This window comes from Athene noctua, chromosome 1, assembly GCF_965140245.1.
Source record: "Athene noctua chromosome 1, bAthNoc1.hap1.1, whole genome shotgun sequence".
Classification (NCBI taxonomy): Eukaryota; Metazoa; Chordata; class Aves; order Strigiformes; family Strigidae; genus Athene; species Athene noctua.
In genome coordinates, this window is record NC_134037.1 from 36,838,835 (window position 1) to 36,860,525 (window position 21,691).

A 21,691-nucleotide genomic window follows, 5' to 3' on the forward strand; every position below is an offset into this window, starting at 1 on the left:
TTTGCTTTCCTTAAGATCAGAGCAAGTTGTCACCAACACAGTTTTACATTCCACGAAAAGAATCTAACCAATCCTTAAGCCAAATTACTTAGGAAAGTTAAACTCTACTGCATTTTGAAAATATACGATAAAAGCATAAATAAAGTAAGGGCAGAGAGACAGGAGAATTGTAACTGACTTATCATAGGCATACCTAACTGACCTTTTGAAAACTCAAAGAATAGGTGGTGTTTGTTTTTTTTTTTTTTTAATTAAAAGCTCTTAAGAGAAATTTGTCTAGATACTGTGCCACTGTGCAGTGGGAGGAGGCTTTTTGAGTCATCTTTTCCCACCTCCTCCCCAGCTGAATTCTGAGGCTAGCTGTAGAGAGGCAGTTATGAGGTAATTGACCATAGGTCTGTCTTTGTTGTGAAGTCATAAGTAAATCCCTGAGAAAGCTGTTCACAAGCACTGACTTCGGAATCTGAGGTGCTATGACTTCTGTACAGCCATGGGAAGACAGCCAGTGTATAGGTGATGAAAGTAACTTGTGTAAGAGATTCATCCTGTCCAATGCAGACTTCATCCTTGCCGTTGCTCTCCCCTAAAGTTTTAAGTGCCAGAACATTGAAGTATCTGTCACTTAAATTTTAGTTGCCTGGGAGCTTGTTACATAATTTACTTTTCACCATCCTCTCTTATGTCATTCACACATCCACAGTGGTTATGCACAGGAGAAATGACACTGGTCATGCTACAAATATCAGGCAGTGTGACTTAGAAGTCACCTGAAAATGAGAAGAAATATTTCTGTGGTTTAACAGGAATTAGTTATAGTGCAAGTAACTTAGCACATAGTAGTTTTCACTGTCTTGTTCATTCACTGTTAAGCAACTAAAGCAATGTCTGTTTACCTTAGCAAGTAGTGCATCTCAGTAGGAGTGAATTTGGAGAACTAACCGGTTTGTACAGAAGGCATGATCATGTATGTGTGGGGGTTTTTGCTTTGGATTAGCTTGGTCTCATGGACTCATCCAGTAGTGGTGATTAGAGCATGAAAAGTCTACTTTTGGTATACACCTTTTATCTAGACATGGTTGTGTTCACCCTTTCTGGAACTGTCCTTCACTGTGATCTGAAACTTGGTAAGTGGTGATAGTAAGACATTTGTCTGCAAAAGTGGCTTCCTGCCATGATCAGTAAGAACATCTCAGAGCAGAAAAAAACAAGTATCCAGGAAGATGAGAAAGTGCTGGTTTGGCACAGGGAATGGGTTTGGGTTTTGTTGTGGTTTTTGACCTGATTTCTGACAAAGCATAAATTAGATCTTCCAGATTTCTTTCTTTTAATTTATTGTAATTAGCTGCTAGTATTTTTCTTGGATGTACCTTGCTACTCTATCTCACTTCGAACATGTCACTTCTACTTCCCCCATCTCCCAAAACCTAGAATTAGGTTTTGAGGAACAAAAAGCTGAACTTTTTTGGGGGAGGTGCTAACATATTTAGGAAAGAATCAGTGGCTTGACTATGAAATACTCCCATTAGGATAAGTTATTGGTATTGCAGGACAGAGAGGAGGCTGGGGAGCTACCTGGGGAAGAACACAAAAACTGGTGACTATGAAAGCTTCTAGGCCTCCATCCCTGTAGCAGAGTTGTCACTTCCTGAGTGTCTCCTCCTTCCATATATTGCCATGACACAGAAGAATAGCAGGTTTTTTGCTGATTTTTGTTTCTTAATGGCAAAATACTAACCTGAAGAATTTCTGATCTGGTTAGTAAATACAGTATAGATCCTCTTTGTGTAAGTTACAGCCTCAAGTAGCATTCTGTAGCTGTGTATATAATGTGTTATGAAATATATAGCCCCTGGACTTTGTTAATAGGACTGTGAAGCCTCGCTTTGTGTCAAATACATTTTTATGTATTTGTGGTGTTGATTTGTATATTAGTTGGGTTCTTAATCTGCAGTGAGTCTTTCCGATACGGAAGTCTTATGATGAAGGCTGAGGGCTGCGACCTGTGCTAAGCTGCAGCTTTTTCAGAAGCTCCCTTGTGTGACTTCTTTTTTGCTGTTTAATTTTCCCAAATTTCCCCATGCTCCTTTTCCTAACTTGCAAAATGAGGACTATCGTGCTTTTATATTGACAAGAATGAAGATGTTTAGATGCTTTATGTTCAGTAGAATGTAACCTCCAACTGCTTGGTGTTTAGCTGTCTAGTGGTTTGTGTTTTGGGTTGTTTTTTTTTTGTAATTGGGGCATTGCCTCATAACTTCATGGAATTATTGAAAATACTAGGAGCACAGAGAATCTGGTGACGAGGGAGAGCCAGTTAATTCCTGTGGTGAATAGAAAGCAAAGTACATGCCATTCTGTGTGGGTTTTGGCGAACCTGTTTTTTAGAATTTTTTCAATATGCCTTTGTCTGGACATCTGTATGTGCAACCTAATATAGTGTAGTAAGGCCTTCATCAGCCACTTCTCTTCCATCAGTTTATTCCTTGTCTTCATAGATTATGATCGTAGAATTCATGTGTAGACTCTCAGTTTTTGCAACTTGACACATTGCAGCACTGCAGGTATTGTTCAGGAATTTACCACCCTGGTTATTAGTCTGTGTAAACAGAACTTTCTCAGTTTGATGCAGTAGTGAATCAAAGGTATGGAAGAATTTCTTTGGTTCCAGTGAAAGATCTGCATTCGTTACTATCTATAAAAGGTCTCAGACCTTAATCTGTGGCAAAATTAGTCTGGTTGGGAACCAATCTCAACATTTCTTTTGCTTCTTTGTGTCTTGAATTAAGTAGTATGTGAAGCAAGTTATTCTAGATGTGAGAAAACTTGAGAGCTTCTCTGGAATTACAGGAATGCTGCTAATGGTTTTTTCTGATACTACTTCTCCTATACCGCCTAAAATGATGCTTTTTTTCTTTTAGGACACAGCTATTTATTCTGGCATCTGGTTTAAGAGTACATTCTAGAAGTGATTGCTTTGGAGTCGCTGGACTTCGTTATCTACTTCCAGAAAGTCTTTCCAGACTCTCCTGTAACCACTAGTTTAGGGAATATGGGCTCATCATCCAACAAATTGCCAAATTGCAGTAACTGGAAGTGGGCAGGATGAATGTAGGGGAGAATTACATGGCTGATTTAACCATGACTGCATTAATGTCATTTGGCAGCACAGTCCTTTTTGTTCCTGTCTCCAATGGAAATAAGTTGTTCTTTTAAAACTTGCCATCTATTTTCTTTTTAGATCCAAGTTAATTTGCTAGTCTATTTACATAATTGGTACAGAAAGCCTATATTAATAGAGCACACACAAATTCCAGGGTCTGGCAATACTTAATATGTTCATTTACTAGGTGTGGTGAATCATTCAAGACAAAATGCCTCCATACTTCATATGCTGCTTTCAAAGGCCACTTACTGTAACTGCCATTGAGTTTTGATGGAATTTAGGCTTCATAATCACTAATATTTTTTTTATATGTCAGTTAGACATGAATTTCTAGCTACTGCTTTTTCTTTTTTTCTAAAACACATTGAAATGCGGCTTCACTTGCATAATACATAGCTAGGTTCTGGTTTTGTTACTTGCTCTAGGGAATCAGAGAACCTTCAGAAAATTTCTAAGTAAGGTCAGTTGATACTTACTTGCAATCCCTCAATCCCTGAATTTGCTGCTGCTCCATTTCTGATTGAGTGGCAAGTCGGTGAAGTCCAAAGAGGCAAGGAGATAAGGAGGAAACTGGGGCAAAACTTATCTCCTCTCTTATGTTGGGGGATATAGCTCGTTTTGATCCTGAAAGGGCTGGAATGTCAGTTATGTAAAGGAGGACAACAGAGTCATGGTGATGGCATTGCAAACACTTTCTCACCTTTTTTTTAATTCACTGTTGACAAGATTTCTTTAAAAATGTGGTGTCATATACAATAGGAAGATCTCATAGGTGGAAGAATACAGACAGCTCAGCTATACCATTAGATCTGACTCCTTGTATTGCTAATGCAATGGTTTCTATTAGTACTAGACCTAGATGTAGTTTCTAGTTGTAGAACAAGAACTAGATGTAGTTTCTGAACTAAACTAATACTAATACTACTTTCTAATACTGTAAAAATACAGCCATAAAACATGAACTCTACAATCACTAATTCATGCAGTCATAAACAAAATGTTAAAAAGAAATAAACTTTAATTCAAGCGAAAATAATTATAAAGTATGAGCAAACTGAAACAAGTATTTAGACAGCATTTGTTTTCAACTACCTGCATCTTATTAATGAATTTGTTGGTGAATGCTTGCATGGAATCATCTTACCCTTAGAGAAGACTCTGAAGGCTTGAGTAAAACCTGTAAAACAGTGTTACAATTTATCTTTTATAACTATGGGGGAAAGGATTAGGTTTTCTTAGTGTGTGTGTGCACATGCAGTCAGTGTTTTGTTTGGTTTTTACCAACTTCAGTTTTAACTGTAAGCATTAATTCTATTTTTAAAGTATTCTTTTCCTTTGCAGTGCCCACTGGTTTTTGGCTGTCATCTGTTTTCCTGGTTTAGAAAAACCTAAATATGAACCAAATCCCCACTATCATGAAAATGCTACAGCACAGATAAAATCTTCCTCTTCAGATGGAGAGAGCAACACACCATCTCCTTTGCCAAATGAGTTAGATGCACAAAACTCGCCTTCCAAGTCTACAGCAAAGAAGACATTGACCAAAAAGTATAATACAGCTTTAATTGATCCAAACACTGAAACTGAGGACAGTGAGTCTTCATGTTGTATAAGAAGTCCTTGTAGGGGAAAAAGTTCTTTCAAAAAACTAAATCAAATAGACAATGATGTGGAAGAACCTAACACTGTGGAATCAGCATGCCATAAACTAGACCACAGGACTCCAGATGAAAACGGTATACAGGGCGAATTCACAACTGCTAGCCAATCCATGGGTACGTAATTGTAAAATTACACACATTTTAATGAAAAATTTGGAGATTTCACATCTGTTTCTACTTTTGCAATTGTGTGAACTTCATACTTTGAAAGTTTAGCATATGGCTGAAGTTTGAGTGCTTGCAATGTAAGTAATTTAAAGCCATTGTGTATAAAATGTTTTCGGGGCAGTTGACATAACTCTCATGGCAAAGGGCTGGAGACAAAACACTGTCTTCCTAAATCAAATTAAATTTTTCAGTTGTGAGACCCCTTTTCACACAAAATCATTTTGTAGATATTACTTTGCATCAAGACTGTAATTAAGGAAAGAATAGTAGTTGACCGTGGATCTTCATAATGTGTGTGCATGGGGGAACTGAATTAAGATTGTGTGAGCAGCCTTAATTCCAGTGTCCACTATATTTTGCTTCAGCACTCTTAAGTTTTTGAATATCCTGCTAGAAGGTATGTAAAAAGACTAAGAAGAAAATAAAAAAAAAATCTCTCATGTGATCTCTGTGTCATATTTAGAGAGGCTTTCTGCATGCATCACTGCTGTGGAGGCTGATTTCAGTGATCTGGAACAGCATTTATACCAAAGTGAACAAAGGAGCTGACATACTTTTAAAGGCAGATGAAGGAATTAGGAAAAGATTGTTTTCACTGCAAGGTTTGAATCTCTTTGAGGCATAAAGTACAAAACATCTGGTCATGCAGAAACTTTTACTTTGGTCACCGATAATATTCCTAGTGAGTTAGTTTACACAGTAATTGCATAGTTTATAGTACAAGCTCTGAAAAGATTATCAGTCATACAGTCTAATCTGTATTCTGCAGGTCATTACAACTTTAATATCTTTGTGGGTATAAACACTTCTAAATGTATTCATTTGTGGTAATACTGTCACTTCTGGAAGGTCTTGATTGGAGGTTGGGAGTATGTATGTCCTCATCTGAATTGATTTTTTATTTTATGTGTGATTGTTACTGTTTATGATATTGCTGCTGTATGATACAGTCTCAGGTGTCTTGGATGCTGCTACTGTTACTTGTCTGTAATTTGTTGGAATGTACTTTTATGACATTTTTGTGAGGATTATGTTTCTTTTTTTTATGGCTGCATTGTATTGGTGGCTGATGGTCATTCTGTTGCTGACTAAAACATTCAGACTCACTTGCTCAGCTATTGCAGATGATGCACCCTTTCATTAATGCTGACATTCTTATGGGTCACAGTCCTGGTTTAAGGCTGACATTCAGTTTGAGATTGACACTAAGCATATATTTAGGCAGCTAAATTTAGATATGCTGTGTTTCTAAATTTTGGTTTTAACCGGATGGAAGATGGGGATGTAGGCCTTGAGTTTTTCTGCCCAGCTTTCAGCTGTTGCTCCACAAGGGTGCCTTGACTCTGCCAAATCCATACGTATGTCCTGTATATCCTAGGGTATCTCAAGAGACAGAGGGTGCCTCTTTGATAGTGTAGTCAATGAAACCAAGAGACCTCCTTTTCTAAGCCCAACGCAGACACTGAGTAGCTGTTCAGTTGAGTAGCTCTCTGCTCTTGTTATGGTCTCCACTTAACATTGTGAGACCCTAGATGCCTACTGTATATGGGAGCCTAAACTTAGATGTCTTGATCTCAGACTAAGTCCTGGTGTTGGACTTGTGAATCAGTAGGAGTTGATACCTAAATAACTTTGCAGAAATCATCAAAAATTGTAATTTTTTAAATTATTTAACTAATCACCTTTTTATTGCTTAATTCTTGTATGAGATGTGTTTCTTTTCAATCCCAGTTTTTATTTTAGGAATCTGTCAGAAATAAGTCACATTACTATGTGGCCTACTTCCTCTGCTAAGGTCTTTTCAAAGATACTGAGTAAGACTAATGCTCAGTTTTGTCTCTGTGGAACTCCACTTCTTTTTCCAAAATGTTACTTCAGCTTCTCTGTTGAAGTATTCTCAAATGCAGGTCTTCTCCATTTTCTCCATTAGCTAGTTCATTGCCCTATTTACTGTTCTTATAAAAATCCTGGTTTTCTTTAATAAGTAATACATCCTTCAGTGACACCATAACCAGAACTTAGGTTTTTGTGATTGTTTAGATATATTGTATAGCCTCCTTCTAGGAGAAGTTCACTTATGAAGATTTGGCTGGCATGATTTATTAATTTCTCACTTATTTCCACATGGTTTATTATTTTCCCTTTAAAATCTGTTCTCAGTCTTGCATGGTAGCATAGTGAGCCTGTAGCTGCTTCTTTCTCAGTCAGGTACAGCTATATAACATTCATTATTCTTCATTTCTTCTGATGCTGTTTCCCAAGTGACTAAATGTGTAGAGGGGGTAGGGAGTTAATTTACTCTTTTTATGTAGCAACTAGTGAAGTTTCACAAATATTTCTAAGCTGCTGCTCCCAGGCGAGCTGGTCCCGTATTCTACCCTCCCTAGCAGCACATTCCCAAGCTGCCTTTTGCCTTTTACCAGCATAAGTCTTCATACAACTACACAGCTAATCTGGTCAAGGAACTGATCCAAGTCAAAAGATAGTAGGTTTGTGACTTTCTCAGTCTGGTCCACTGTGTGTGGATGTATTTGATGTCATGGAAGGAATCAGCTGGGGATGAGAATAAGCGGTTGTATTAGGGACTGAATGACACTGCCTCTTTTGGTAGCAGTACCAATTTATACTGTTGTAAATGCTTCATGGAACTACAGGGTAATTTCATGGTGGGTTTTCATCTAGGTATCTAGAATTTTTTTTAGGTGTTTCACAGAGTAAAGAATAGTTTCTCCTGTGTTACTTAGAAACTTTTCATTCTTGTTCATATGCATTAATAAAATATTATGTCAGCTGTATCATAGTTATTGTGAGCAATCCTGAACAAATCTGAGTTATTTAAAATTAGTTTGGTCTTCAAAGATGGCAGTATTTGATGTTGAAATATTACTATATGTGATTGATACAGATGGATTGCACAAAATCAGGCTAAACTATAGTGAAGACTCAGCTGATGGCAGTAAACTAAATGAAGATGAGCTTATAGATTTTTCTGAAGACCAAGATAACCAGGTAAAGCAATTTTATTTGGGAAATACAAACGGTTGTGTTGTATTTTGAATGGGCAGCTTACAAGCTGTACACATATTGTAAATGTTCATTGTCTAAAGCTAGTTATCTTTACAACTGTCAAATCCAAAGCACTAGTTACCTATAAAATTTGCAAATTAGCTTGACAGGAGAGGATTGTACATTTGTTCATTTAATTGTTTAATAGGAAACTACTGTAGCGATTCTGCATTTAATTTTGTGAGTCTTTTGCATCATGACAATACTACACAATGATTTTAGTGGAAACTCTTAAAGTCAACACATTACTATCTTTCGTCTGCCTCACCTGTGTGTTTATCTACCAGACCCAAGAATGAGTTACTCTTCTTTCAGCTGTGTTTCCTGGACATAAACAGACACATTTATAAGTAGGTGCTACTCTTCTGGTTTGTTTCATTGGTGCTTCTCCTAATCAAATTTAAACAACATGGATTTATATCAAGTAGTGTTCTTGTTCAGATTGGTAGATGTTTAGATTTTAGAGCTGTGAAAAGACTGATTGTTAAAATGGCCTTTACTGACTCACTGCTGGATATGAGGGCATTATTCCATAGCCCTGTTGCTTCTACAGTTGAAGCTCAATGTGAGCAAGCTAGGAGTTACACAGGTACTCTTCCTAATTGGCCTTCCTGTTCATGTTCCAGGTGTATGACTCCAAGCTGTTCAAAGTAAAGAAAGAATCATAGACTATCAAATACACAGTCTAGGAATTACCTGGTTTTCACCTTTGAGTCCAGAAAAAGTAACTATTTTCCAAAGTCTGCAGCTATTTGTAATGGCTTCCAGATAGTATTTATATATGTGCACACATGTAAGAGTTCCAGTCAATGTTGAAACCTAACTATGCTTTTTCTACAGACTCAACCCCACCTCTCCTGTCATGCCACTTACCCAAACATTCTGTGGTTCTCACCTGATGGAAGTGCCTTTCTGTCTATTTTGTAGCAGTTAAAGTTCCCTGAAGATGTAGAAGTACAGTGTTCCCAATCTGAAGTGCATGGCATGGAGACAGGGAAGAAAGCACATAGCCAACTGTGTGGAAGAAAAAATGTTGAGTTCCATAATTGCAGTGTAGCTTAGAACTTACTTCAGGCTGAAGCTATTTCTGATATCTTCTTGAATGCACAAAGCAAGTATAGAAATGGTAGACCATGACAAGCTCAGTACACCTTCACATCTGCCAAAAATGGAGTTGAGGCTGCATCAGAAACAAGTGTTTAGGAACTAGGCAGTAGCTTCTAATATGATAACATCTTCATGGCATTGCAGTTCATTGCAGATTTTGTCTCATTTCATCTAGAAGATAACACACATGAAACCACCAAGCAAGTTTCTAGTAATCATTATCAAGGGAAAGTATTGATATTTATAACTAAATAATGGAGACGCACCTCTTCTAAGCCAGCAATGCTTTGAAAATGTCAGTTGCAGCTTTTTTCTAGTTTCAGCAGTCGTTAAATAAATAGCACTGTTCACTCCATGTTGTTCCGGCATGGATTTGAGAAACTGTGACTAAAAGTTGGTAATGCAAACTTGACAAACAGTGAATGGTTTCAGATTAAAGCTAACACTTTTTTATTAAACTTATGTTACTGGTCTTGAATAAAAATGGTAGGTATAGAAATAATTTCCTTTGCATCTGTTTGAAAAACAATACTAGCTTTTAAACACCCTTAAACTTGTTGCTTCTGTAGGAAGACAGTAGTGATGATGGTGGCCTTGTAGATGATAACTGTAATTCAGAAATGGGACAATGGCACCTGAAGCCTACTATCTGCAAACAGTAAGTATTAAAACAGTTAAAATGGAAATTTCATAAAAGCTTATGAAATTTAAAAGAGAGTAATTATGGTAAACGGTCATACATCAGTCTTCAAACATTTTAATCAGCATGTTGTTAGTGTTTGAGAGAATTTTATCATCATCTTCTGTCAGCAGAAGATTTAATGAATGAAACTATGAGTGAAATAATAGCTTTTTGGGTTTCTGTTAAGCCTGTGTGCTGCTTCAGGCAATTGAAAATTGTTTTTTCAAATAAGGTTGTTCTTTGATATCTTGCACTTAAGTTCCTACAAAAAGAAGGTGCAGAGGCATGTTTAAATGTATCCTTCTATATTAAACAAGAAAAAAAAAATCTTTAAATGAAAGTAAGTACCTTAATTTAATACTAAAGAAAAACTTTGTCACCACTCATATTATTCCCATTTCCCTGTACTAATTTGAATTGCCCCCATTTCTTATCCAAGTGTGTTCTAGTTGTTTCTCTTTATTGTCTTATTCTTTTCTTAGCATTATTCTTTTTTTCTAAGAATGTTGCACAGTACTAAGTTCAGTTACATTTCTTTGTTTACTTTTTTATTGGTTTTGGATTTTAAAACTCTTAAAATATATTTTTGATGTTTGAAACCATGTAACTATTTATTAATAATGATTGACTGCAGTTGCTTGTATTTTGCTGTGACAGAAATGCATGATTCCCCATCTGGAAATACTGTTACTACTATTGCTGTCTTCGCAACTTCATTTGTATTTTTTTGTGATTTATTTATCCAGTTTTATATTTCCTTCTTTGTGAATAAAATGGTTACTAGAAAGGTAAAGGCTTATGGTGCAGGATAAAACTATGTATTTTTATGTGATATGGAATATGTATGAACTGTTCTTAATATGCTTTCATGGAGGGGTAAAAATCCATCTGTGTTGACAGTTTTAAGCATTTTTATGTTCTTCTGATTATAGTTTGGCTAAATTTGTCCCATTGTGATGATGGATTATCTGTGCATAATACTTTCCACCAGACCTTATTTTAATCCAAACATGAAATTCCATGAGATCTTTGAGACATGAGTATCAAAAGTCATTAAGGGCACTTAAAGACTTTGCTATTAGCATATTTGTGATTTAATTCTATATGAAAAAGAAAATGACCTTGAAAAGCTTTCACTTCTTCCCCTGCCCCCCCTCACCCCCCCAGTACTGGACTGTGCATTTTAAAAGAGCATTGTTTACATAAATAATAACTTCCTTTTATCAGAAATTAAAAGAACCACAAGTAAAAGCAAGCATTATTCAAGTGACTACATGCTTATGCCTAAAAATTGCATATGTGTAAAATAATTTATAAATGCAAACAAACTTATACATAAACACAGTCAGATGTTTTGTCTGAATTTGCTAGTTTACAGTTTCTATAAAGGATGCCTTGTCTGAATGCATGTGTGTTGCTGTTAGAAAAGAGAAAGCAGAGCTTTGTGAAAAGTAGTTTGCATCCTATATGTTCCTCAAAATATATTTTACATCTAGTGCTGAGATTCTGAACTCTGGTATGAGTTAGCTTTGATTTGTAAATCCAGCTGTTGCATATAAGGCGGCTGATACGATTGTTATAGCTATTGCGAAGGTAGTATCCTCTAGATCAAGTGATAGGGTAGTGTGCAAGAGAGTGTTCAAACAGACTTAGTTATGTAGAAAATGTTTGTTTATGGATAGAGTTTTTTTCTAAAGTCTATCAAATAAGAGTAGGTGTGTGTTTTGTGGGTAACTGGCAGGTAGATTTCAGATTCATTGGTTGGGATCACTTCTTGAACGTGCCTGCCTAGCATTGTCTTAGGTGCTGTGGACTATCCCATCTGGTCTCCAGCTGCTACTCCAGAAGGATGTTGATGGTTTTGGTGCCTTACTTTCTAGTCTCTGACGGTGTCCCAGATACCTTGTGCATCTAAAAGAGCACTAGACACCTGAGGGGGTTTAAGCAAGTAGATTTTGCCTGCTGCAAATGCTTTCAGTCTGACAGCAGTATTTTTTCTAAGTGTATTCTGAAGTTCTCTGTACTTAGTGTATAGTAAAATCTAAAGATAACTTTGCATGTAGCTATCCCAGTTAGGGGATTACAGCAGTGCTGGCAAAACTCATAGTATTGATCTAGTTTTGTTCAAGGTCACCCCACAAATTACTTTATAGCTAGCTAGCTAGCTGTGTAACGTTGTGTGTTCCAAACTGCTTTAAAACGTACTTAAAAATTTTGTTCTCTCTCAGGCCCTGCATTTTGCTTATGGACTCGCTGAGAGGCCCTTCCAGGTCAAATGTTGTGAAAACACTAAGGGAGTAAGTTTCTTATCTGGGTTTTTGGGTTTGTTTTTTTTTAATTTACAAAATTCTGCAAGAAAAAAGAAGTTTGAATTTACACGGTCTTTTATCACAGATATCTAGAGGTGGAATGGGAAGTCAGGAAAGGCAACAGAAGAAGCTTTTCCAAAGATGTCATGAAAGGTTCCAACCCAAAAGTGCCACAACAGAACAACTTCAGTGATTGTGGAGTGTACATACTACAGTATGTGGAGAGCTTTTTTGAGGTACGTATACTTGTTTATGTATGTATTTTTTTGGGTCTCCCACAGTAATCAAATATGAGCTATTAAAATTATTACAATAATAAAAGGCTCTCTAGTGTAGATTTTGTACCTATTTATTAGATTATGCATTCTAAACTAGTTACACATTAACATGCATAACTGTTTTTGAAAAGTAAGCTAATTACATACATGCGACTAATAATGATATCAGAAATTGGAAGCTATGGAATTTTCTGAGAGAATGTTAAGAAAATATATTTAGAGTCTTCCTTTTGTGTTCTTTATAGTGCATACCCTTTAAAATGATCTGTTAAAAGACAGTTCAGATTTGAGCTCAAAATCTAAACTAAACTAAAGATGTAATGAAAAGCTTGTTCTTTTTTTCGCTAAGAAATGTGAGATTGAATAAATCCATTAATATAGCTTGTTTTTATAATTTTCATTAAAATATTTAAGTGGAAACATTACAGCTAAATGCCAAATGTTGATTCCATTGAAGAAATTGTTTCAAGTCTCACTAATGTTAACTGTCTCAGTCTTCAAGTTACAGTACTTTTCAGAAGTAGAGACAGTAGCACCTTCAGGTCTGGGTTGGAAGGAAAAAATGATGGTCAGGTGAGATGTTGCCTGGTTGGAACACTAACTCCAGTTGGTAGGACCTCAGAGCACTTTCTCTTGTAACTAATCTTTCCTGAGAAAGCTGGTGGTTTCTTCTCTGTCCACCCTCCCCTCCCATGTACTTTATATGAGAGGAGCAGGGCTTTAGCAGAGTGTGTTCATGCAAATGGAAGCCAAAAGCTTTTTCTTTACCATTGAGCCCTGGGGAGCTTAGAGCCATCCTGTCTTGAGTGCTAGAGTGCTTCCTGTCTTGTTCACAGGGGATGTGAGGAGCAACCAAGTTTTAATCATTTTAGCCCCTTCCTTCATGCAAATTTTTTGTTGAATTAACATGGGGCTGAACTTCTTGTCCTGCCTGGCCTTGCAGTATGGAGCAGCTTTGTCTGTCAGGGAATAGGGATGGCATGTAGATATGTCAGAGAGCAAATCACAAGGTATTCTCAGAAGTAACACTAGTGGGAATAGGAAAACCTGGACTGGCTGCACAGTACTTGACTGTCTTACAGTGTCTGAACTAGTAATTTCAGCTGCTGATGTGGTTGAGAAATTGCACAAGGTCTCATTGTTTTCAGCAGCTCTACCAACAGAATGGGGAGTATGTGGGGAGGGGTGCTGAGTTTCATGTTCACCGACTATTCAGGCACATCTTTTTTTTCTCTGTGGATTTATTAAAAGTATCTCCTTTTTACTAATAAGTGTTAAAATCATGATGAGTGTTTTTTAAACCCACGACTCATTTGGCAGGGCAGGTGGTGTAATGAGGCGCGTACCTGTCAGCTATCACACCAAGTACTTTTTGAGCCCTCCCTCTGCACCGTGCCGGTTCTGCTTGGCCCGGGAGGCAGCTCTCTGACTCGCCACAAGCAGGGTCCCCGCGTTCCCTCCGGCGGTTCGGGGGGGGCTGGCCGGGCTGCCGGGGGCGCGGCTCTCGCCGCCAGGGGCCGCCCTGGGGCCGGGCGGGGGGGAGCGGGGCGCCCCGGAGCGACTCCCAGAGCCAGGAGGAGCTCCGAGGCGGCAGAATACCCGCACAGCTGGGCACTGACCCATGTCCCGGCCTGTCTTCCCCAAAGTGAGCAGCAACGACAACGAAGAGCCCTTGTTAAGGGTGTGTTCGGATTAATGTGAAATACCTTTCTGCTGTTGGTAACCACGGTAATTAGTTTTTGTTAATGTTACTATTCCTTTGTCTGGCCTGTTTCAGAACTGAAATGATGGAAAACCTGTTCAGTTTTTGCTCATGGTTTTCTGCATTTTTAGTGTCATTCTCCTGAAGCCTGCTTACTGCTGGCGTTAGGTAGTTTCATCTGCCAAGTCAGTTCAGCACAGGGGGTTTATTGCCATATAATCTAGGTAATGTTCTGTTTGGATGTGCGATGACATTGCTAGTGCAACATCAAGTGTTGACATGTTCCTGTGCAAAATGTGACTAGTTTTTTCCCAAGTAGCCTTGCTAGTGTTAGCTCAGTGGGTGAAGTAAATTGGTCTTAAATAACTCTGTTAATGATGTAAACTAGATTACACGAAAGGAGAAATTTGAGAGAAAACACTATTCCACAAACTGTTGTTTGGTTAGCTTCTCTCAATTCCGTGGGTGAATGACCTCTAGCAAGAAAACAATGTAAGTGTAAAAAGGGCTGGTGGTAGCCAGGGGCTTTTCACAGACCCTGGTTTTTAGGGTGAAATGTAAAACTGTCTTTCCTAGTTGGTTGTGGTCCTAAAGGTGTTTATAAGAGCAGGAGTATTTAGCAAGAGATTCTTAATCAGCTCTATATTTTGATGCTAGTTATCCTTTAAAAAGAAAAAACGCTCTGTATCATTACAATAATTTTTTTTTTTTTTAATTAGAACAATTTTACACGTTTATGCAGTCAGATGCTTTGTCTAAAAGATGTAGCAAACTGAATAGATTCTTTGGGCATTCTTACAATCAGAACTGTGATCTGAATGAATGTTGCTCTGTAACATACTGAAGCTTGATTGATTTTTACCTTAATTTTATACATACAAAACACAAAAATTGTAGAAATTTTGTTCCATGATAATGGAATGAGGTGGAGAAGAATGTAGTTTTCCCCACTACAGTTCTCTCCAATCTTTTAGGTAATAACTCCTTACTTCAAATTATCTTTCTTTTCAGAATCCCATTCTGAGTTTTGAGCTACCAATGAACTTAACAGACTGGTTTCCACGCCCAAGAATGAAAACCAAAAGAGAAGAAATACGAAAAATAATCCTGAAGCTGCAGGAACAGCAGAACAAGGAAAAGAAGGGACAAAAGGACCCAAGTTCAATGGAAAGACCTTTGCAGGAAAAAACAGAACAACTTATCAACAGCAGCTCAGACTGAATGTTGCATCTGTTGCATGTTAGCTCCACAATCAAAACTGAAATTACATTTTTGTCTGCCCAGACTAAAGATTTGGCATATTCTCTGCTCAAAGTTACTTGGGAATGTTAATGCCTGTATAAATGTGTGTCATAAAATGATTTAATTCCCACAAAGATGTGTATTAAGTAAGCAAGTCTGTACATATGTTAATGAGGCCAACTTTTTCAGCATTTGTAATTACTTTTTTTCCACTTGTTAGGGAGCTTTTGTTATGTATTTCTGTTAATAGAACTTAAATAGCAACTTCTAAACATAAAGCAAATAAAGAAAATATTTATAGGATAAAATGGTTAACTTTTTCTTTTTCAGTAAAGTTGTAATGTTACAGACTTAAGTAACATATAGGGAATGATTTGGTAGTGAGATAATTCATATTTTGACCCTATTTAGTTGCCCTTTACAAGATTATTCTGCTTGCGCTACAAACAGTAATATGGGTGTCTCAATGTACCATGGCCTCAGAGAGGGTGATTCCCATCCTCCCAGTATCTAAGTGTAGGCAGTGTAATAGTTACTAGGACTGCTTCAGATTTGGGGTTTTAAAAGATATGCATTGCAATTAAAATTCCACCCTTGCTTTAGTGGGACGGGCTAGGGAAAGGGGGAGAATGCTCTTTGACCAGAGATGACTATTCAAACAGTATTATAAAAGTGGTTTCAATGAAGTGATCTTGAGTGATACTATTAAATCATATTTTGTGGATCCCAAGTGTTGTACAGGTGTATTTTGAGACTTTCTTCATTATAAAATTGTATTTTGGTAAGTGTACTTGGAATAGCAAATTGCCCACATTACATTTTCTATGTTACAATTCTGAATGTTACATTCATATGTGCTTTATCTAAGTAATGAACATTTAAAAAGAAAAAAGTGTATGATTACTATTTTTTGTAATATTCACGCAAAAAACCAAAATACCAGTGTTCATTGCTTGCTTGTTTGTTCTTGGCTTTAGGTAGCGTCAGACTAATGTTGGGATTTGTTTGGATATTTCCAGTGTATTTTGATTTTACAACAATCTAAAATGCCATTGCTACTTAAACTGCAAACATAGCCTTTTATCCGTGTTACAGAAAGGCTTTGGTATTCAAATGAGGAAAGTAAGCAATGGTTTGTGCAAGGATATGTATATCCAGTCTTCTGCTATAGATACCTTTTAAGGGAAACAGAAACTGTCTCTTCCCAGGAAGGAATCTGTTGGGGGAAGAGAGAGACCTTCTATCCCTCCTTGCAGATAGTATTTTCTCTCCTGTTTTTTTTTACTGGGAATGTCATTTGTCATTCCCTTCTCCCAAAGAGAAGAAGCAGGGAATTCAGCTAATGAACTGTGTATCACCTGAGAACAGTTTATAGATACAAGATCAAATCTAACCTAGTACTTTGGGTTCTCCATGAGTTCTCCTTCTCACTAAACCCTGAAAACACAACTGCTAGTGACATTACTGCCAGGGCATTTCTTTACAGGTGACTATCTGCAAAACCCTTTGTGTAAAAGGGGGTTCACTCACCAAGGCATAGGGATTGCACATGGAGCAATACAACCATGGGCTGCTAATCTTTTGCACAGATAACCTGAGGGATTTAAGTGAGTTGTTCATTCCCTCATCTCTTTCTTCTTGCGTAGACCCTGGGCCCTGTGGAGAATATGTAAACACCACATATATATGTAATATTAGAGATGATAACTCCACAGGTTTCTTGTTGAAAGTATGTGGGGGCAGTCTTCTGGGCTACTAATCAAATATGTAATGTGAACACCTCTGAGTTGTTCCCCGTATCAAATTTATCCAGTATTTGGTGAAGTCTGTGATAGTTTCAGATTGTTTCCCTGCAGGGTCTTGTACTCCTGGCTTTAGTGCAGCTGACATACTGGAATAGTAGTTTATACAAATGCAAGTAAATCAGTGATGGCTTGTAGGAAGGAAAATAATTTCTTGGAAATACAGAGAAGAGACAATTGCAAATAGAATGTATTCATTCCCGGTCTAGTCTTTGCCAATGATATGTTCTAATTATATGGAATATATCCATATTTGATCGATATAATAGTTAGTTTTCCTTTTTCTAACATTTGTGATGCAGGTTCATAATTTGATGCTGTAGAACTATTTGGTTCTCTTGCTAGGAATGGCCTGGTGCTTCCTTCTTTTTTCTTCCTCTTTCCTGTCCTCCCCTTCTTCCTCCCTCCCTGTTTTCAAAGCTGTGAAGAAAGTGTTTGATTTATCATTTAATGTTAAAGGTCTCGAGATCTTCAGTCATATACAGCAAGCTAATATACATGTTAAATATAGGAAACTTATTTTTTTAATAAAATGTGATGTTAATAGAAAAAACCCACAGAATTAAGAATGAGTTATTTAAAACCTTACTGACATGGTTTAAAAAGCCTCACTACCTCATGTGCTTGTTAGGTATTTTTTCTTAACATGATGTTCAGCTACACTAGTGTTTTGCAATCTGAAGTTTTACCAGTGAATTGTCTGAATCAGATTTATTCAGTGGAAGTTAGTGGGGTGGGGACTAGATATGTTTGTTTAATACTTATATAACAACATGTACACTCTGAGGAAGGCAGAAGTTATATTCCTGTATAAGATTTAAGATTACAAATGCTTTTTAAGAGTAGCATGACTGCTTTCTGCGGTATGAGGTATCAGATGGCTACCTAATTAAATGTATCTGTTTGTATTGTTTTTCACATCGGGTAGAATAACAGTTAAGAATTCTTATAGAAGTTTTAGATTACTTAGCATAAAAAATGCATGCACTTCTGGTGCACATTTGCAGGATAGCTGCAAAAGCAGAAGAGATGTTTAAGAAGTCCCTTATGGCATTCCTATTTTTCTTGCTTAAGAAACTGAGTATACTCTTTTAAAGATCGGAGATTTCAAGCAGAACTGTTGATTTTTGAGGTTGCACCACACTCTCATCTTGGAAGAATCTTAACTTCCAAAACATTCAGTAAAGAAAGAGTTGAAAAATCAAACAAGCTTTACACCATGCATGCTTTTGATTTTTTGATATTTTTTTTTTTCATGTATTGCATAGCAAATGAGTAGAGCAGAACAAGAAGCTTTTGCATGTATGATTTTTAATTCCTGTTAACATAGTTTCTCTGAAAATTGAAGTACTAGACATTTCAGATTAACAAACTGCAGCAGTTTCCTTAGTTTACCAATCCACTGTAATTTTTTACTTAGAACAGAATGTATTTTCAGTCACTGGTTAAAGCTTTACATTGCTCTTTGTTGCTAACATGATACTTGTGGTTTAGCATTTGAACAGCAGAAGTAGCTATAGAGGTGCTTGAGTCCTGATTCTTGGGCCATGATGATGAGAGGTACTGCAGTCTGGATAAAAAAAAAAAAAATTACTTCATTTTGGTGTGATACTTTTTATAACAGTCTTTCTTAAATTCTCCATACTTAGTACCCCTAAAGAACCTCTGTGCAGAGCCCTAAGTTCACAAAGGTACTTACTCCCCCAAGTCTTTGACTGCTGGAAACCAAAGGGGAGCTGATGTTACAAACTGCAACTTTGAAACAGTAAGAGTGAGGTAACAGCCATTTTATTTATCTTTCACCACCATATTCTTAAACCAAATCCTTTCTGCTTAACTCAATCATGCCTGCTCAAAGATGTGGTGAAAGGTGTCTGTTTTGTAGGTTCCAGTCTGGTTAAGTGAGGATGTAATCTGGAAAGTGACTGTTCTCTCTGTTGTGGTCAGTTGTTTTCTGACAGGCTAGATTTCACTTGCTTTTAACAAATTTGCATGTAGACTCATGCAAACCTGTGGTTACAAAAGGAAACTTGGTAATGTACACTGTACCTTAGGGATTCTTTATTCAGCTGTGCAAGTAATTACTAGCTGCAACCTAGATTCAAGCAGCCAGGCTGCTACTTTGCTAGATCTTCTTTTTTTTCTCTCTTTTTTTTTTTTTTTTCTTTTGGGGGGGTGGTGTTTTGTTTTTTTTTTTTGTGAGGCTCATAGCTGATGTTCTTGGGGGAGAGTAAACACCACTATTTCTGCTGCATGATACTTAAAAAGATATGAGCTCTGTTCAGATACGAGCAGAAGGTTATAGGGATTTAAAAATATCCAAATTCTAGTCAACAAGGAAGAGACTTACCTTGACTGCCTCTTTTTAAAATTTTTTTAAATCATCTTCATCTCTCCTTATTTTGTTGTTTTTTGTGATCAGATTATTTCAAGTTCTTTGGGGTACAACTTTACCCCAAACAATCATCAGTATATAATGCCAAGTAATTCAGGAGAGGGAGGAAAGAAGACTTACTATTTTTTAAATAAAAGATTCTTGTATATGAGAAAAACAGCAGCAACAGAAAAGCTGCATGTACTTTATAAGTAGATGTTTTATTTTAATGGAATAGTCAAATCTACATAGTATATGTGTCCCACTGTATCATAGATTTAGGTGATGTTTACAAATTCCATCGTCAGGACCAGATTCTCTTTTATTGTAAGCTGACTGAATACCTTTAAACTTAATGAGAGCCAGAATAGTTTGTTTCAGCTGAGTATTTGTTCCCCAGTAAGCTGTGAGGAGCCCACTGAAGGGAAAAGCACCCTGCTCCGGTCAGCCTGAGCTTCTTGTGTTCAGAGTCTGTTTAGACTCTGGTCTTTAACCCAAAAATTAAAACATGTTAGATTTTCCCAGTAGTTTAACTTAGTGAAATTTGTCCACTATTTACACAAAACTCTTATCTGTTTAACCATATTACTAAATTTAGGAACTTAGTTTACTTTTGCACATATACTGATGTGAACTCTGTATATATATATATATATATACACACACACTAAATATAACTGCAACTCACAGCAGTGGTTTGCAGAGTTACACAAAGCTCTACCCCCGTTGTCCTCCAAATATAGCAGTTTTTAAACCAAGCTCTGTGACAGTGCCTGTTTACATCAGGTTTGTCCTTCCTAACTCAAGTCTGGAAAACTAATGTTGTGTTTCCCTTACCTGTATATGTATGTAAGGAGTGCAGTGGTAGTCTGAATAGAGACATTAGTATATATTGGACCAAACCTATGACATTAGTTGTAGGAACTCGGGAAATACTTGGTTGGAAATGTAAAGCTCTAGGATGGGTGTACTATTTATGCAGCAGGCTGAAAACCTTAATATTAAGGTTTTCAGAGTCGTTATTTTAGCTCTAGACAACTTAATACTCTATATCTTCAAGCCTGGAAATTTATTTCATACTATACATCAGTAATATGCCAGATAGTATGTTGATTCTCTAATACAAGAAAATCAGACAGGCTAATCCCCAAAGAGCACTATTAAACGCATGACATGTTTCTCACAGAAAATGACACTAAATAGGACATAACTTGCACTGGAATGCAAACAAGTATGTTTCTTCCTTAAATTGGTTCTGAAACCTAAACTGCTTTGTAAACAATATTGTAATAATGTCTGTCCGTGTTACAAAAGGGCAATAAAAGGCCGTGAGAAGTTGCACAGCTTCCTCCCATGCTACAAGACCACTGAAATTTCTAGACTTCAGACAAAATTTGCACTGACTCCTTCCACTACAAATGAATGTTTAGGTTCCAGAATCAAGAGGACATTTTTAACAAGTGTCTGGATTAATGTGTTGAATGTGTTTGCATGGACAGCTTGTGATACGATATTTAATTAGGAAGTCATACAGCTCCCCCCCCCCCCCCCCCAAGGGAAAGGAGGCCTTTGTTTTGCAAAGGCAGTGTTCCCTGATTGAATTTATTAGCTTGAATTTATTAGTTTGGTCTACCCTCTACTGTACAGTCAGTTTTGTAAGCTTTTCATTCTACTCTTAATTATTGTCACTCTCTTATATATAGTTAATGAATGTGGATGCAGTATAGTCAGCTTGATCTTAGTATCTAACTTGCATCCCTGTGTCACAGTCATCTCTGTAAAGCAAGTAAGTTTATTTTCCGAGTCAAAGGAGGTTCCTTTTTTCAAAGGGACATTGTCCAATTCAAATGCTTTTATTTAGACACTAAATTTGAACTTGGGGTGAACTTCGCTTCATGCTTTTTCTTGTCCACAGTCAGAGTTGCATGATGTCATAATCTCAGTTTTGCAAATTGAGCGCTGAAGTTCAGGGTTAAAAGCATTTTAGTTCAAGATAATCTACTATAACTAAACTGCTGAAATTCCCACTCCAGCTACTTCTGAGTGTTGAAAAGTAGGCTTAAAAAGGTGCTTGCTGTTTACTTAGCTAGTTGCAGAGAGAAACTGATTTTGTGTTTAGGAGGGCTGTTTGCCTAGA

General features: G+C 37.0%; 1 protein-coding gene across 3 annotated transcripts in view; it reads left to right on the forward strand.

Annotated features, from left to right (window-relative positions):
- Nucleotides 1-16,108, forward strand: part of SENP6 (SUMO specific peptidase 6) — an 81,083-nt gene extending 64,975 nt beyond the window's left edge. For all 3 annotated transcript variants that reach the window (XM_074895933.1, XM_074895931.1, XM_074895930.1), the window contains 6 exons: nucleotides 4,505-4,938; nucleotides 7,898-8,001; nucleotides 9,735-9,823; nucleotides 12,076-12,144; nucleotides 12,242-12,392; nucleotides 15,148-16,108. In XM_074895933.1, coding sequence (XP_074752034.1) covers nucleotides 4,505-4,938; nucleotides 7,898-8,001; nucleotides 9,735-9,823; nucleotides 12,076-12,144; nucleotides 12,242-12,392; nucleotides 15,148-15,357 — 1,057 coding nt within the window. In that variant the 3' untranslated portion in view covers nucleotides 15,358-16,108. The remainder of the gene's footprint in view (nucleotides 1-4,504; nucleotides 4,939-7,897; nucleotides 8,002-9,734; nucleotides 9,824-12,075; nucleotides 12,145-12,241; nucleotides 12,393-15,147) is intronic.
- The last annotated feature ends 5,583 nt before the right edge of the window (nucleotides 16,109-21,691 follow it).